Source organism: Lytechinus pictus, chromosome 3, assembly GCF_037042905.1.
Source record: "Lytechinus pictus isolate F3 Inbred chromosome 3, Lp3.0, whole genome shotgun sequence".
NCBI lineage: Eukaryota > Metazoa > Echinodermata > Echinoidea > Temnopleuroida > Toxopneustidae > Lytechinus > Lytechinus pictus.
This window is the reverse complement of record NC_087247.1, coordinates 29,636,286-29,655,364: the sequence shown is the minus strand read 5'-3', so window position 1 is coordinate 29,655,364 and position 19,079 is coordinate 29,636,286. Positions and strand designations below refer to the sequence as shown.

Genomic DNA, 19,079 nt, shown 5'->3' with positions numbered 1-19,079 from the left:
AGATCCATGCATTTATTGAAAATATTGGGTGTGCTAATTGATTTGGCAATTAGTGAGTCACAATCTGCAGTTAGTCGCGTATGAATCGTGCGAAGGAAATGGATCAAAATGGTCAGTCATGTGGCTAAGCTATTCTAATTATTCATAAACTAACAGACCATGGTCAAAGTGGACATTGGTCAGAAAATGTCTGCCTTTTTTGCAGGAATAATGGCTTTATTATTGGTAATTACTTTGGTGTTTGTGACTCATTGTGCATCACAGGATTATGAGGGTTGTACGCCTCAGTGAGATTGATGTATCTAATATCACCATGAGGCTACTTGACCGCAGACCCATGAATGATGAATGGGCAATACTGAACATCAAACTTGCTATAAAATTGTGATAAAATGTTATTTATTGGGCCACCAGTAGGGATAGTATCTTGAATAGATAAAAACTTGATATATGTAATTTATAAGTCATATTAAGACATATGAATATCACTTTCTTTCTTTATAGTGGTTTATGGTATGGAATATAAAGCATATAATCACCTCTTGATTTCAGGTGATGATGCAAACTATCACTTTCTGTGCAAGCTGGATGTACTAGCTACCTTTCTTCAGCTTCGCTTCAGAAAGATAGCTACTTCCAAGCTTGCCTCAAAAGTGATATTTTGCCCATCAATGATCACCTTCACCAACAGTGATTATTTTGCTTAATGAATTAAGGTAGAAAAGATCATTGAATTTTCGAATTTGTGGATACACTTCTGTTGTTTAGCAACATAGATCACGATATTTCAAGTTATTTTTGCAAGTAGGTGGGACACAACTTTGTTTTTAATCGCTTTTGTAATTATAAGACGAGTACATTTTCATGATGAATCGCTCCCAATTGCGAATATCGTGTCCATTTTCCATATTAAATCATCAAAGAAATATATAAGTTAATTTGACATATCCATTGAATCTATACAAGTTCTGTATTTTGATGGATCTGTTTCACTTTAAGTGGTATTGCTCATTACCTATTTGAAAGTGGAATATTAATCATGTTTCAGAGTGCCTAGCTTTACCATTGAATTGCTATGGCCTTGCTTGATGATGGTCATCTGCTTAAAGGCTTTTATGCATATGACGTCATGATCTCATACCGCCATCCCTTAGAGGATGTAGGAATATGTGTAAACGGAGATCACCAATGCATGAAAGGCAATGGCTACAGCCTCTAAGATGGTGGGATGGTGATGTCAGTGCATAAGGGTATTCGACCTTTGTTCAAGGAGGATCTATTTGTTATTGGTTCACTCGCAGAAGGTATTATCTCCACAAAGCACAATATCATGCATACAATTAGAATGGAGAAGGGTGATTATAACATTATAACATTATATTATGCAGGATCTGATGGGAGAACAAAAGCTGAAATAGCTACCCTGGGTAAATAAATAATTATTATAAGTGGATCAGGAATGTGTTTATTGTATTATTCAGAAAAGATAAAAGCAGGGAATGGAGCAACCTAATGGCAGTTGTTATAATTGCAATTCTACAATATTTTAAAAAGGAAATTCCCAATATCATAATTAAAAATCCCCCCCCCCCAAAGAAACAACAAACAAACAAAGGAATATATGTAAATTTACATATCTGCGACTACAAATTTCATGTATTGATAGATTGAATACATAGTGACAGTGATAAAAATCCAATTAATCTCCCCTTGCTCCCTATGTACATGTACAGTTGAGGCCAAAAGTTTACATACACCCATGGAATTCAGTGAAATGTGTTCGCTTGCCAAACTTCATAAAATTTACTACATGTATATCTTCAGAAATATAAATTACTACCATGACTAATTTGGTATCAAATAAAAGAGCGTATTAAGCTCTTTCACATAGTTGGGATGCCGTTGGGATTAAAGTATATTTCAGGTGGAATTTTCTCTGAAGAAAAAAATTAATATTCGTGCTAAGTGTATTCTATTGTTATTATCATTTCATAGAAATATAAATGTCAAATCTAAGATTTATATTATATTTTCTATCATGATATGTCACCACTGACCAAAGAAGTGTAATCTGACATGTTTGTGTTGAGAAGTAATAGCACAAATATGAAATGTTTTTGTCAATTTTTTATTTTTAATTTGTCTAAAATATGAAGATTTTTTGGGGGAAATGACACCATAATATTTTTTAGCTCCTGATGACAAAGCAATGTGATGAAGGGGCATGACATACTCATTTGTTTAATATCAAATTTGTCATGATAGCACAAATATTTTATAAGATACAACTGGTAAATTGTATGATGTTTGGCAAGTGTCAACTTTTCTTTCAATTTCCCGGGTGTATGTAAAATGTATGACAATGTAGTACCTTTGTGATCATTCAGTACATATATTGCTCCGTTAGAATAGAGGGTTTGCTGCTCATTAATTAGCTTAGCTTCTATTGATCTCATTGCCATATCCACTGAGCATGCACAAATTGATTGTTGGTCTTCTTACCCTACTCACCAACATACAATGAATCATTATCACTGAAAGCCTTTATTAATTATGAAAAAAGAATGAGTTTATCTTTATACTTGGTAATGTACATGGCTAGAAACCAGCAGCATGAACATGCATAGTGTAGTGTAGTCTTGTAATGCTGACACTTTCTAGTTTGTATACATGTCTTTCAGTCATTGGTGAGGGGTAACATGTAAAGTGTATGATGAAAAACAATAATGGTTCGTAAAATGGTATTATATTTAACCCAGCTAGGACCACCACTGGAATGGCCCATCAGATTTCCAGACAGTACATGTACATGTACATGTACATGCATATTGGTCAATGTACCCGTCGACCAATCCGAATCGCACTGTAAGAAATTTTTTTTTGGACAGAAATTGTTGTGTAACAGGGCTCGGGTTACTGGGTTGATTAATTGAAGGAATAGAACTAGAAGGTATATTGCATACGTGTAATGTATATATATTGTGCTGAACGTATGTACGGTACTTATTTTGCTTCATGCATATTTTCCAGGCCTGCATGCACCCACAGTTGTCATTGTTATTACCCTATTCATTGTATTGATTTGCTGAAGGTTACACATCATTTTGCACATAGTCTGTTTCATTATGATTATTGCAGCCAGTTGCCATTTTACAAACTCACAATAATACAAGCAGGCGCAATGCCGCACAGGGGGTATGGGGGTGACCGCCCTACCCCTATGATTTTTCAAGTTCCTGTGAATAGAAGATCATTATTATTACTAGCAGAGCCCGTGGAAATTCCACGGGTTTTGGGGTGTGATTAAGTTAAATAGAATTTGTTGTAGATTGACAGGTGTATTCAAGATAGGGAAAGAAATAAACATTTTAATTCTTAAAGAGAACATTTTAGAAGGGTGCGAAAATTATTATATTGTGCCAAAATTAATTGGCGAAAATTGCCCGGTGCGAAAGTGCATTTCAGTTGTGACAGAATGCCAAAATCTCATTTCACGTTCACTTTAAATTCTACACATGATTCAAATCAAAGTTTAAAAAGTATTTGGTTTTGGAGGATTTACATTAACCCTTTTATTTACTTGTTCAACGTATTTCATTGCATTAGCTGATATTCATTTTATCGCCCCCGCCTTTTATTTTTTTAATTTTATTTTTTTTACTGTTTTTTATTTCTATAGGTCCCAAAAAGTATAGAAGGAAGAAAATATTTTAAAAAGACGCTAGTTTTTTTTATATTTATTATTATTGTTTTTGTCCCCTTTATCACAAAAAAAAGGATTAAAGAAAGAAAATAAAGGAGGGGAAGGACAAAAGAAAAGAAAGAAGAAGAAATGAAAGGTAAAGAAAGGATAAATAAAAGGGAAAAAAGAAAGAACAAAGTGAAAGGAGTCAAAGGGTAAAAAATTAAAATAAAAAAAGTATGAAAGCAATGGGGAAAAAACAAAGAACAAAAGAATCAAAGAAGGAATGAAAGAAATGAAGCAAGCAAAGCAAATTAAGATAGAAAGAATGAAAGACAGAAAACCTGCCGCGCGGACACACAGGCGGTGCAGCGCAAACTGCCTCATCCTTCGCGAGGAAGGTTCACATTATTATGATTGCTAACTTCAGTCCATATCGCAACTACGGCGAAGTCCAACTGAGAATTCAAACGAAGACGTCGAGATCAAAGCCGAAATACACTCGTTTCCGATGCCCGATGTGGCTGAAATTCAGGTTATGGATTGATTAGATATTTGGGAATAAAATTATTATATTGTGCCAAAATTAATTGGCGAAAATCGCCCGGTGCCAAAGTGCATTTCAGTTGTGACAGAATGCCAAAATATGATTCAAATCAAAGATCTCGCCATGTTTTTTTTAGCGAGTGTCACACTGACACACAGTGTATGGAGCGGAAGATGTAACTTATACGTACCGCTCTCGTCAACTGTACATTTCTGTGCAAATTCAATGAAGTTGACTGCCATATTTTCAATAAAATAAAATGCAATCTTACCTTACTTTTTACGTCTTCTTACTTCTTGCTTAGCAACCTCTCCGTAAGTGTACACGTTACTTGTTCACATCAGTAAACACGTACATCAAACTCCTCTTTTTCACGATCGAAAGAGCCCCACGCCAATACCAAAATCATATCACGTACCCGGCCGCTGCTGGCTGACCAATCAGAACGCGGCGTTCGGAGCGAGACGACCAACGTGACGCGTCTGTCGTCTGTAATGGTTGAATGTCGGGCTACAACACGCAGGTCTACGGCAATTTTTGTGAAGAGTGGAAGGCCCGACAGGCGGTGCGATTTTGAAGCCCGGGCGTGGCGGATCCTAGGAGGAGATACGGTTCAACCGATCGGGTTTAGAGTATTCATGTATAAGATTATTTGTTTGGCATCACCTGTACCCGGGAGGCGAAAAGCGAACTGAATCACTTTGACCCGCAGGTCTCTCCTCCCGGGATAGAGCTGGTTAGGGGAATGTAGATGGACCACTCGGGTTGCCCCCTACTCTAAAACAAATAGTACATTGGGTTCTTAACATGCAAATGTGGTGACTCTCCTCTACACGGGGCCTCCATTCAACATCCTTTGCGATAAGTAAATAAAATAATGAAAGAGGGAGAGAAAAGAAGAAAGAAGAGTGAAATTAATGTTCAGTATGTCTTGGCTATGTAGCACTATTGCATCCCTATAATTCAATTTAGAAAACTTAATTTGTCACCTGTAAGTTGTCTTGTGTCCACGCCCCCTGCCCCCCCGCTCAAATAAAAATACCCTGGCACCGCCTCTGAATACAAGAATCATTGAGCCCGCCGCTTGAACATGTAGCTGAATCATCAGTTGGGTGTTTCATAAAGCTGTTCATAAATTACTAGCTACTCTACGAATGTCTGGTGACCCTTTCTTAGGAACTAAATCAACACCAATGAAAATACGGTGTACATAATTTACCACCAGAGAGGATAACCAGTCGTTCGTAAAGTCACTCGTATGTTACCAACAGCTTTATGCAACACCCACCAGGGTTGCATTTCATTACGCATTCTCTTGGTCATTTTTACAAACCAATCTGCTCTTAGCCAATCAGATGCAAGGATTTCAATAGCTTTTAGCAATTTTCACTGAACATCACTGACAATATACTGCATGAAATGCTCCCTTGCAGTAAGTTCATATCTCAAGTAGATAGAAGACCAATTGAACCACACAGGTGACCAATATATTCTCAGTGGACTGCTGTTTTGGAATGATTAAGACTGATAAAATAGAGAAAATGATGCACCATTTGGTAACCTGGGGTACCAAATGAAAAATTGACACTTTGTTGAATTTTCTTTCCCCCAAAAAAAATTGATTCCATTTTGCTTTTTATCATCACAACTTGAAACATCAAGGGGGTGGGTGTAGTCACCCTTGCCTCCTGTAGAACTGCTCCTATGTCTCCTTTAAATATACTTTGAAAAGGGAGTAAAATATGTTCTTTTTCTCTGTTCTCTTCTAGGTAATCATCAAGCCGACGCCCAACAGTCCAAAGACCCCTGAGTGGCATACCATGTCGCCAGCAAAACAAGTGCCTAACCCAATCAAGATCAGACTAGCCATCCGCATGGACAAACCTCAAAACATGAAACATTGCGGGTAATTCATTAGTCACATATATTTCTTAGACTTTCATACGGACTTGATGCATCATCAGTACTGTATGCCTTAAGCCGTTATCAAATGCAGAAAGCAATTATGTGCGTATGCTTGTAAGTATAGCAGCCAATCGATAGAAAGTTAGAAGCCATCTCATAGGGATAAATTAATTACCAATGGGTAATTTCATGATATGTTACAAAACCAAAACTTTGAATATCGATATCAGTTTATCTATGATGCATTTTCACAAAATCTTCATGTACATGTACATGTATATGTTTCTGATGTTTTTCTGCTTTCATTCAAACAAACTTCACGCCAGGGTGAACTCCCCCTTTCAAGTGAAATACAAAAGAAATGGCGGTTGGGTGATGCCATGGTTTCCCTCATCACTCGCATGCCGACCAGGATGTGCATACAATTGTTTTGCGAAATAAAGCAAAGCTGTAAATGAAATCTAACTTTCTTATTTTACATTCGATTTGATGACATTTTTAGTTTTATGTTTGTTTGATATTTCCTTTTTTTTATTCCGGTAAAATTTTGATTTGGGTAGACTTCCCCTTAATAGAAGGAAGGAAATTAATAATAGTTCTCTCATATCTGTATTACAGGTGGATGTATTGTCTTGGAAAGACAGTCTGGAAGAAGTGGAAGAAGAGATTTTTTGTCCTTGTTCAAGTAAGTTCTTACTTTTTTTGAAGGAGAAATAATTATTGTATTGTTGAAATCCCTATTTCAAAACGATTAAGTTGCTTTCATTATTTGTCTTTGTTTAGTGTGTAAAGATTTGTCAAACAATGAAAAAAAAAACATATTGAAAACTACAAAAAAATATTTGGGTGCAGGGAAACTAAAAGGGTACATGATTTGCTGCTGTTAATATCATTATTGCAGTATGAATGCATTTAGTAGGGAATGAATGTTTTGTCATTCAAATTCACTTATATTAAAATATTACGCTGCTCAAAATGTTGCATTATGAGGTTGGAACTGGACCAGATTGAAAAGATGAGTTCTGTAGGTGTTTCTTAACAAGTATGCTGGTTCATGGCGTCTTTAATCATATTTTTCACACGATTTACAAATGATACAGACAATGAACATGAAGCCTCCCATACATTTTGTGTGAACGTTACAAATGATCTTTCCCGTGTTTAAACTTTCAGGTGAGTCAATACACATTCGCGATGTGCAGCTACCGAGAGAAGAAGGCCGACCCTCACGAAATGATGCAACTCGACGGCTTCACGGTCGACTACACTGACGCCCTCACAGGTAGAAGTCATGCTCCAGTTATGGGGGTCAAAGCGTTGGCTATTTATCTACATGGTGTGTCTGTAGTTGTTCAAAAGACAGAATTATGATATAATACTCCAATATCATCATCATCGTCATCATCATGTGCTTCCTTTATTTTTTTTCTTTTTATTCATTTTGGTCCCCGTTTGTTTTTTCTTCGTTTTGGGATCCTGCCTACAAGCACACCGCTTCAGAAAGGGTATCCCGTAGTTATTATTTTCTTACACTTGATGTTAGCGTAATGAGCATGTGTTGTATTAGTAGTAGATAATGCTAGATTTAATTTGTAGAATATCGTACAAAAGAAATTTGTTAAATACCAAGCAATTTTTAGGTCTAGCTATCAATATCTTATGTTATTTAAGTTTGTAGTTGGTACGATTGATTTTTATAATGAAAACATTGCATATTGCATCTCTAACTTTTTTAATTGGTTCATATCTTTTTGTCATAAGCTGTAATTCATGATTTTTGTTTTTGTAAGATATGATTTGCTGACAGATTTGTATTATTTTCCCCCTCCTCCGTTACTTCCATTGGAATGCGGACAAGATGGTCTAAACCAGAAATTTGTTTGTTTCTAATGTCTGTGGTATTCCAATGGATGTAATTTCTCATTTGTGGAATTTGTAATTTTAATAGTATTGTTGTATATTATAAGAAAACTAAGTTGTATTAAGTAAATAGTTTATACGCTTATCTCGGAGAGAGTGTTGAATTTTATCTCTTGCAAATTTTACATGAATAAATAAGGACTGGATAATGGCGTCACATTTACCCTATGATGGTCGTGTGGCAAATAAAAAAGCAGCCATTTCAGTAATATTTGTACCAGCTCTACGGAGCTGATTCATATAGAATTTTAAAAAAGCACGACTGTCTCAGCTCAATGTATGTGCATCATAGGGGAAATGTGACTGCAATGTTAGTTGTAAGCATCTATGAAAGGCAATTGATAGGTTAGAAAATTTTCAAAAAAATAGAATATCCAATATTTGATGCAGATGTGGCCCATCTCCCCCCAAAATTGATGTTAAATAATAAGCTGAAAATAGACTTATTATTCCATTAATGTATTCTAAAAGAATTTTATATTTTTAATTTCAGTTGCATTTTTTTCAAATGTAATGATAATATTAGTAACAGTGATAACAATACTCAGTTTTTATTTACATGTTGTGCAAATTACAATTAAGCCTCTTTGCATTCGATTCTAGTTGAAAATAACCTACTGGTAGTTCCATTATTAATGAACCCTCTCCATTGCACCCCATTCTTTGTCTTCCTTATTCCAGAACTTGAATGCCAAGGTGGACGCTTCTTCTTCAGTGCTGTCAAAGAGGGCGACAGCATCGTCTTCGCCTGCGATGAGGAGGTTGACAGGCAATTCTGGGTGCAGGCCATCTACAGGGCTACCGGCCAGTCGCACAAGCCTGTACCCCCTACTCAGCTGGCCGGTGGAAAGGGCTCAAATGCTATCATATCTAGGCAACAAGGAGGTAAGGAATTATAAAAAAAAGAACAATTTATCAGGCCCCCACCCCCCAAAAAACATAGATAAATAGATAGATAGATAGATAGATAGATAGATAGATAGATAGATAGATAGATAGATAGATAGATAGATAGATAGATAGATAGATAGATAGATAGATAGATAGATAGACAGATAGACAGACAGACAGACAGACAGACAGACAGACAGACAGACAGACAGACAGACAGACAGATAGATAGATAGATAAAAGGATTACAAGGTATACAGTGAAAAATTATGGAAATCAAAGCAAAATTCAATATAAAACAAGAACATTGCAAAATTTTAAAATCCACCCATCAAACCAGATCACAGTATTTGTCTTTGCCAAGCTTTGTCTGCATGGAAAATCATTTTTTATAAGATTTTCTCTATTCTCAATCACTTTACCTGTATGATTTGTAACTAGTCACCGGAGAACAAGAATGTAATATTCAGAACATACATGTACATGTAGAAGAAGAACGCAGGATATTTCATGTATGTTTAGAACAGCGAAGCACACAGAATTTGCATTTTAGAAAACAATAAATGTCAGGACTAGATCCATGACTGATTGTTTTCCTTGGCCAAGTACTGTGTTTGATTGCTGTGGTCAATAAACGATTGGTGTAATGATCACTTACTTTGGTCATTACTTGGTAGTCACTGATCAAATCCTGATTCTTGTTTTTTCCCCATTCTCTGATTGGTCAGCTACTGTGGTCAGATACTAAAGTAACCCAGTGGTCAATCATTGATCAGTATGGTCAGTTACTACAGTAATTTATTGGTCAATCATTAATTGGTCAGCAACTGTGGTCAGTTACTACACTAATCCAATGATCAATTACTGATTGGTCAGCTACTGTGGTCAGTAACTACAGTAATCTAGTGGTCAATAACTGATTAGTCATCTACTATGGTCAGTTACTACAGTAATCTAGTGGTCAATCACTGATTGGTCAGCTACTGTGGTCAGTTACTACAGTAATCTAGTGGTCAATCACTGATTGGTCAGCTACTGTGGTCAGTTACTACAGTAATCTAGTGGTCAATCACTGATTGGTCAGCTACTGTGGTCAGTTACTACAGTAATCTAGTGGTCAATAACTGATTAGTCATCTACTGTGGTCAGTTACTACAGTAATCTAGTGGTCAATCACTGATTAGTCAGCCACTCTGGTCAGTTACTATGGTAATCCAGTGCTCAATCACTGATTGGTTGGTTATTGTGGTCAGTAACTACAGTAATCTAATGGTCAATCACTTATTAGACAGCAACTGTATTCAGTATCCAAAGTAATCTAGTGGTCAATCACTTACTAGTTAGATATTGTGGTCTGTTACTAAGGCAATCTAGCGGTCAATCACTGATTGATCAGCTATTATGTTCAATTACTAAAGTAATATAGTGGTCAATCACTGATTGATCAGCTACTGTGTTCAATTACCAAAGTAATCTAGTGGTCAATCACTGAGAGGTCAGCTATTTTGGTCATTTACCAAAGTAATCTGGTGGCAAGATACATTAACTCGTCATGTTGACATATAAATTGATGTCCACGCCTTGCACATGTGGATGTTGATCTGTAGCCAGCCACGCTGCAGCCTGGCATTGTGTCCAACTGGATGTTGTACATGCAGGCTGTGAATATAAATTCAAATCTCACTATCTACTATTTATACATCAGCATGGCAAGATAACATATCTTGCAATGTTGACATATAACTTTTCCCTAAGTAGATTGACAAAATAACATACCCTGCCATGTTGACGCACAACTTCTCATAAGTCGGCTTGGCGAGATAACGCATCTTGTCATGTTGACATGATAACATTATTATGACGATATGGCAAGATAAGTTATCTCACCATCTTGAGCCAGGCATGATTCTGATTACTTTGAAATAAATTTTGTTTTCAACAAAAGTCAAACTTGACTAGAGGATCCATGGTATGGATGAGTTTTTGCACAGTGACACATAGTTAAAACACCTTATGTAGATAATATCCACTACACTCTGTACACCGTCATTATGATTTATTTGTATTACCGGTATCCACTGATTTCAGATACTGTCCAAGCCAAGAAGCATGATATGGATGAGTTTATACACAGTGACCCATGCATTGTTAAAACACCTTATGTAAATAATAGTTGTTTATCTGCACCATCATAATTTACTTGTATTATCCTTTGATTTCAGATGCTGACCGAGCCAGGAAACATGGTATGGATGAGTTCATACACAGTGACCCATGCAAGTTTGAACATTCCTCTCTCTTTGAGACGCTCCAGGAGCTAACACTGGACCATAGGCTAAACGATTCCTATTCGTGTCTGGTAAGTTGAAATTAAAGGTATCGTTTCTCTTACACCGAAAGCTTCATTCTATGTTCCACTTGACTATGTCTTGCTTCACTGTTCCTTCCTACTGACTGAAGTCATTCAAGGAATTTCTTTCTACCGGGTACTCATTTACTACACCTGGGTGGAGAGTGCCAAATGTAGACAAACGCCTTGCCAAGGGACGCAAGTGATGCGGTGGGATTTGAACCTCGGACCTTGTGGTTCAAAGGCCGGAGACTTATCCACTGAGCCACAACACCTCTACAATATAGAAATAATGCATCATTAAATACATGAAATCATTATTGTATATTATTTTCGTTCAAGCGTTCTGTTCATTGTGATTTTTATTATACGCCCGTCCTAGACGGGATGTATTATGGTATCACGCTCGGTGTCCGTCCGTCCGTTAACTTTTCCTTGTAAACGCGATAACTTCAGTTTGACTTAACCTAAGCTCATATAATTTGGTGTGTATAATACTAGCATGGATCCCAGGAAGCCTTTTAATTTTGGAGTCAAAAGGTCAAAGGTCAAGGTCACAGTGACATATTTTCATCTTGCCCTTTTGCAGTCCTTGTAAATGCGATAACTTTAGTTCAACTTATCCTAGGCTCATATAATTTTGTGTGTATGATACGAGCATGGATCTCAGGAAGCCAATTGATTTTGACGTCAAAAGGTCAAGGTCACAGTGACGTGTTTTCATCTTTCACTTCTGAAGTCCTTGTAAACGCGATAACTTTAGTTTAACTTAACCTAGGCTCATATAATTTGGTTTGTATGATACTAGCATAGATCCCAGCAATTCTATTGATTTTGAGGTCAGAAGTCAGAGGTGAAGTTGCCACCTTCCGCTTTTCTTGCTTGACTCCAGTTTCTGCGTTACAGGCGGGGTATTATGTGCTCGCCTTAGCGACACTCTTGTTCTCTGATGAGTGCATATCGCAAAGCTTCAGTTTGTCTAAGTTTATACCATTTTCTGACTTCTGTTTCCTATATTTCTTTTTATTTGTATTTTTTCATACAGGGATGGTTTAGTCCTGGTCAGATCTTTGTTCTGGACGAGTACTGCGCAAGGTACGGAGTCCGGGGGTGCCACAGGCATCTGTGCTACCTAAACAACCTCTTAGATAGGGCGGAGAAAAACACCAAGATTGATCCCACTCTCATTCATTACAGCTTTGCTTTCTGTGCGTCCCATGTCCATGGGAACAGGTGAGGCAAGAATGATGATGATGATGATTATGATGATGATGATGATGATGATGATGATGGTGGTGGTGGTCTTGGTCATGGTCATGGTGATGCTGCTGCTGCTGATTATGATTAGGATGTTGATGATGAGGAGGAAGATGTTGATAGTGATGATGGTAGCCTTGGTCATGGTGATGCTGCTGCTACTTCTATGATTAGGATGATGATGATAAGGAAGATGATGTTGATGGTGATTATGGTGGTCTTGGTCATGGTGATGCTGCTGCTACTGCTGAGTATGATTATGATTAGGATGATGATGAGGAGGAGGAAGATGGTGTTGATGGTGATGATGAAGAAGATGATGTCATGGTGTTGATTATGATCCTGATGGTGTTTGAGATGGTGATGATGTTGATGATACTGGTGGTGGTAAACAATGATAAGGATGAGGATGCACTGTGCAGGTATCTTGCCAAAGTATATCATAATGATTAAGCATTGCTATTTTTCTCACCGTGAGGTTCTTCCTATAATTTCTTTACCTATGGAGACATCATGGTTGAAAGGATGACATCCAGTGGTTCTGACTCTCATCTTTCAATCAGAAGGTTGTGGGTTTCGAATCCCAACCATGGCATTCAGCAAGAATTTTCCCAGATTGTGCTGCACTCAACCCAGTTGAGGGGAATGGTTACCTGGCAGAAATTACTTCTTTGAATTAATCACACAGCACTGGAAACAGTAGCTCAAGCTAAAGCTGGATAATAATGATAATGCGCATTGGAATAGATCATATCTTCGTAGGAGGCACTATTACTATTTATTATTATCTCTCTTATTTCTGCTAACATATTTGTTTTTCTTCAGACCCGATGGAATAGGCACGGTGACCATTGACGAGAGGGATAAGTTTGAAGAGATCAAGGAAAGGCTTCGGATTCTCCTTGAACATCAGATTACAGAGTTCAGGTAAGGCCATTCTTAATTTAATTTCTTATAAATTTCACTACTACAGATTCCTGCACCTGTGTGCTCAGCTGATTTCATCTCCTAAATTTATAATGTACAGTGCTTAAAAGTTAAAGCAAATATATCTATTTTAGCAAGTATTTACATGTTTTTCTAAAGATAAGAAGTATGGCTTATGTGTACATAATGGTACAATGCAGTATTCAAAATTAGAAATGGAGAACTTGAAATTAAGTCAATTGTAGTCTTACAAAAACAACAGTAACTGAATAATGACTGAACAAATGTCATATGAAGTGTTATGAAATCTGTGATAAATTTAAGGCCATAATAGATTATAGGGGGAAATGATGAGATATATGAATATAAACACAATTTTAAATCTTATCTTATATGAACTGATATAGGGGGGGGGGAAATATGTATAAATTTGTTTGTGTTCATTAGTTTATCTGTTTGTTATTTTGGTTAATATCTAATTTTGTTGTTGTTGCGTTGCAGATACTGTTTTCCATTTGGAAGGCCTGAAGGGGCACTGAAAGCCACTCTATCTCTTCTGGAGAGAGTGAGTACATCGCCACTCCCTGGGGAATGCTTCATAAAAGTTTCTTGTCATTAACTGCAACTTTCATGGAATGAAACAAATTCCAAGCTTAAATTATAATATAAATTTAATAAATGTGGATATCAAAAATGTGATGTCAAGGGCCTGTATTCTGAACTCGGGTTTAAATAAACCTTGGTCTGTATTTGTGGTATAACTATGGATAACCAATGGGGACACAAATCTCTAACATGAAAGGTTTAATTTATCAACTCATTGACATTTAAATCATTAATAACTCTGCTAACTGTTTGAGAACATTAATTAATATGGCTTCCTTCACCTTTAAAGCAATGAGGATTGAGCTCAGTAAAGATAGAAACATACAATGTAAACAACTTTGATATTTTTGGCTTCCCATAATTTTAGCAACGATTTAGACCTTGGCTGAAGTTAAACCAGACATCAGAATATGAGCCAAGGCATTTAAGTGATATCAAGATGAAATTATAAATTTATTTTATCTTTCATTGTATAAATACAAAATGAAATATTCCATGAAGCACTGTGAAGTGAGTAATTTGTCATACTTAGGGGAGGTTGAAAAAATATTTGCAAGTAATTTCACATTTCTCTTGCGATTGATTGATCAGTTTTAGCTGTAGTAAAAAAAGGTTACACCCACTGTTGCAAGAAGCACATCTGCAATCAAATGTAAATTTGCAATTAATTGCAAGACATCTGATTTATATTGAAAGACCAAGTAGATTTGCGATTCATTGCTGGTTTCTTACAATACCCATTAGACTATTTTTTTCCTTTCTTTCTATGAAAATACTGCAGGTTTTAAGAGAAAACCACTTTTTCTTTCCTCAAAATTTTATTACACACATGTCTATCAGAGAAAGTTGAAAATATTATTTTTTCACCCAAAATCATTTCTTTCATCCCTCAAACACTGCCATTCTTTCTACAGAGTTGGCATCCTAGCCCCATGCCTACTTTCTAATGTTTTCATAGACTGTAGATTTTAAGCCATAAGTTGTTGATATCCTTTTCAGGTGTTGATGAAGGACATAGTGACGCCTGTACCACAGGAGGAGGTGCGCGCCACAATCAAGAACTGCTTGGAGGCGGCTGCTCTCGTCAATTATGAGAGAGTGTCGGCAAACACTAAGATTGAAGGTGAGTGCTTGGCAATCAGCAGGAGTTTGTTTTTTGTTTTTGTGAAGAAAAATACCTTTTAATACTGTATAGGTATAAAACCTATATGCTTTTTCACTGATAATGATTAGGGAATACTGACATCTAAAAGTTTTGCTTCATTTAAAAAAAAAACAGTTCTATCACGGCATGGGAGTATGCAAATGAAGAAACTGATGGCAATGGCACTATTTCTTTCATATTTTCTTTCTCATATTTTTTGTAGATTTTATATGAAAAAGTTCTTTATTGGATGTTGATAATAATAATGATGATGAGGAGAAGGAGAAGAATGAAACTTGCGAAGAGTGATCAAGGTGCATTGAGAATTGAGAAGATAATTGAAAGGTTTTAAGCCAATTTTAAAAGATTCAACAGAGATACAAGTTTTGATTTCTTCATGATGGCTATTCCATAAAGTGAGGCACGTGTGAGCAAAGGATCTTCACTGCCTCCCCCCCAAAAAAAAAGTTCTTGGAACTTTAAGAATTAAAAGGTAAACAGATGTTCATGAGTATTGAGTCTTTTTGGGGGGTATGTACAGTAATAATTGATAAACAAAATATTGAGGTATAATGATGGCCATTTGACATTGTAGTAGAAAATGATTCGACTATTTCATTTAACAAAATATAATAGAATATTGTTATTGCCATCAGTTTCTTTACTTTTACATACTCCCATGTTGTGAAATGATCAGGGTTTTTTTAATTTCAAAATGAAGCCAAACTTTTCAATGTTAGGATTTCCCTATTTTTTACGTCTGATTTTATTTTATTTTATTCAAATGAACTTATTAGGTTTAACTTGGCCTTTCAATAGAAATATGCTATAAATTGAGGATATTATGTGTTTGTTTTATTTAAAAGGAGCACTAAATAATTCATAAAATTATAGTCATTTTCACTCAATTACTTCTGTATGTTGCTAGCTGTTTGAATGATTGCATGACATATATATACCAAAAATGCATTTGAATTTTTTCTCTAAATAATACAAATGCCTATTTATGACATGATAGAAGGCAATGTCTATAGAAGGCAAACTTTATTACAAGAATGACATCATCTCTCTGCATGGACTGTTCAAAATTATTTGTTTGAATTTTATATTAATATTGTCATGAATGAATCAAAGGAAATTATGCAAACTTTATCTTATTTAAAACATATCTGCATATGATATTTATGAATGAGTGTATGGGATCTGTAATTCAAACTCATAATTCTTTGCATATATATATTCTACATATGTATTTTAACACAAATATTTTAGCAAATTTCGTTATTTCTTCATGATTTTCAATTATCAGGATTGCTGCCACAGAATATATTTATATATGGTGGAAAGATACTTTTTCCTTATCCCTACTGAGACTGTTATCATATTTTCTACCAAACTCCCAAATATTAATATGAGTCATCTAATAAGGGTATCATTATGTGTACATACTATGAAGATATACATGTACAGTCAAACCCGATTCAGTGACCCTCTGTTTAGAAAAAACGCCTGTTAGGTTTCCCATGAATAGTTTTCCACAATGAAACATGGTTCAATAAGGAACCTCTCAATAAAGACCACTTCTCTTGTTTCCCTTTAATTGGTCTTTATAGACAGGTTTGATTGTAATATTTTAAAAACAATTTTCATATGTCACTATTTTGAAAGAGGTTAATTATTTATACAGTAGAAATAATAAATCATAAAGAAGGTAATATAGACTTCATGATATTAGGGGGAGGGTATAAAAGATGAAAAAACCAGCTACCTGATTTTAAAGTTGGATAATACGGTTTAAAAAATTACTAGATAACTGGCATCCAGTGGTTCAGACATTGAATGTCACTATTTTGAAAGAAGTTAATTATTTATACAGTGGAAATAATAAATCAAAAAGTAGAAAATATAGACTTCATGATATTAGGGGAGGGTAGAAAAAGATGAAAAACTCGCCTGCCTGATATTACAGGTGGATAATACGGTTTAAAAAATTACTAGATAACTGACATCCAGTGGTTCAGACATTATATTCTCTCTTTCATCTTGAACTTTTCTATTCTGTCATCATCACCATCATCATCATCCAGCTGATGGTCAGGAGAGACCGGTCAAAGGTGAACATTGTCCAGTCCAGGATAGTGGTCATTTGTTCTTGTGTGTCCTTGAAAAGTCCTCTGTCCAGTGTGGTGTTTATTGTTCAATGTCCATTCCAAATCTAACTTTATTCACCCAACTAAATATTTGTGTGCATTAGATATTAATATCTACTACAAAGGTATAACCCAGCTGATGAATCTTAATGGGTTTTTTCTCCCATAGATAATAATCCCTTTTCTTGAGTATTTTAATTCACCCCCGTGGAATAATCTCTCACTGTATTTTCTTTTGTTTTGATCGAATGTATTAATGGCATATTTAGTGTGAATAAGGTATTTTGCATTTATACTGCATGGCTTACTAAAATTGAAAACATGTATACGTTTAAACTATATGTGCTAATTTGTTAACCTTTTAATACATCCCTCTTCTAAATCTTAATATCTATGGGTGCTTAGGAATATGATGTAAGCATGCAAGCATTTTAGAGCAATGCTCATATTGTTCATGTTTCTCTTGCTTTGACTTTGAAAACTTTAATTTTACTGCCAAGAATTGCATCCAAAACAGCTCAACATCATGAACAAATTTGGAAATTACAGATGCCTAATTATTACGAAGCATTTCTTAGATTATAACACAGATGGATATGCTTATATTTGGATGTAGATATCTTCAAAGTTTAAAACGTTCCGCTATTAAAGATATGTACAGTTTGGGCAGTAATTATTAGACCATGCTATATGGGAGCTCCGAGTTTTGTAGGAAAGGGGTCTAATAAATATTTCCCAAACTGTAAATTATTTGTCAAATCCACGCCAACAAACTAACATTTTGTGGGTATGTCCTTTTTCGAAAAAGCAACAGAAATTGTGCAATTTATGTTTGTGCCAGCTTTGTTATTGTATTTTGTTTTGTTTCTTACAAAACTAATTTTAACGTGAGATAATGAATATAAAAAATGTGCATGTTATAATTTGAATTATGTGAATAAGATCCCTCAGTGTTCCTTCATTGTCCTCTTCTATTTTGTTACTAATTTAAATTTCCTTAAATACTTTTCTTGATTATTTACATCAATAAACTGGGATATACTCATTTGATTTGCTAGTTCATTACGATTAACTTGCACGCCGAATAAAAGTACACAATTTTTCCTGCGCGCACGCAGCATCTCCCTACGCACGCACTATCCCAAGATCATCACGCAAAAAGGCGTCCATTTCCTCTTTTACTTTCGCCTGCCGCCGTGATCAGACGTTAGCTAAGTACACTCCCACTTTTCTATAAAAAGTGTCCGTTGTTTACATATTTATCTATGTATTTACAGCCTATTTCAATCCTTTGCCTTTCGGCTTTAGATTGATTTCATTTATATCATAGTGCATGGAGCATTCGTGTTATTATTCACGTTTTTCTTTAAATAAACTTGTGAGTTCCGAACGTCAGTTTCGTTTTCTCACAGACGGGTTGCTTCCGCTTCCCTTACCCGTAGCTCCGCGCACTATTCCTGCGTGCCGCAGGCATTGATACGACGCCAAATCTTTTTGATTCTTTATTATTCTTGACTTGCACCTTTGCCTCGTCTTGAATTGAATTGATTTTATTTCCTCCCCACAGCTTAGGCTATGGGACAGATAGGAGCGTCGTCCTTGTTTGTTCTCAAACTTGTTTTCAACTTGTTCCTTTGTGAGTTGGTTGATTGTCTCAATCAATCTTTTGTTGTTGTTTGATTAATTGATTGATTGATTAA

At 35.7% G+C, this 19,079-nt stretch overlaps 1 protein-coding gene across 4 annotated transcripts in view; it reads left to right on the top strand.

The window, feature by feature from the left end:
- Positions 1–5,339: 5,339 nt before the first annotated feature.
- Positions 5,340–19,079, top strand: part of LOC129255714 (calcium-dependent secretion activator 1-like) — a 45,442-nt gene continuing 31,702 nt past the window's right edge. For all 4 annotated transcript variants that reach the window (XM_064096781.1, XM_064096782.1, XM_064096780.1 and 1 more), the window contains exons 1-10: positions 5,340–6,135; positions 6,753–6,819; positions 7,308–7,416; positions 8,736–8,939; positions 11,168–11,304; positions 12,341–12,528; positions 13,378–13,479; positions 13,981–14,044; positions 15,085–15,208; positions 17,317–17,343. In XM_064096781.1, the coding sequence (XP_063952851.1) occupies positions 6,050–6,135; positions 6,753–6,819; positions 7,308–7,416; positions 8,736–8,939; positions 11,168–11,304; positions 12,341–12,528; positions 13,378–13,479; positions 13,981–14,044; positions 15,085–15,208; positions 17,317–17,343 (1,108 nt within the window). In that variant the 5' untranslated portion in view covers positions 5,340–6,049. The remainder of the gene's footprint in view (positions 6,136–6,752; positions 6,820–7,307; positions 7,417–8,735; positions 8,940–11,167; positions 11,305–12,340; positions 12,529–13,377; positions 13,480–13,980; positions 14,045–15,084; positions 15,209–17,316; positions 17,344–19,079) is intronic.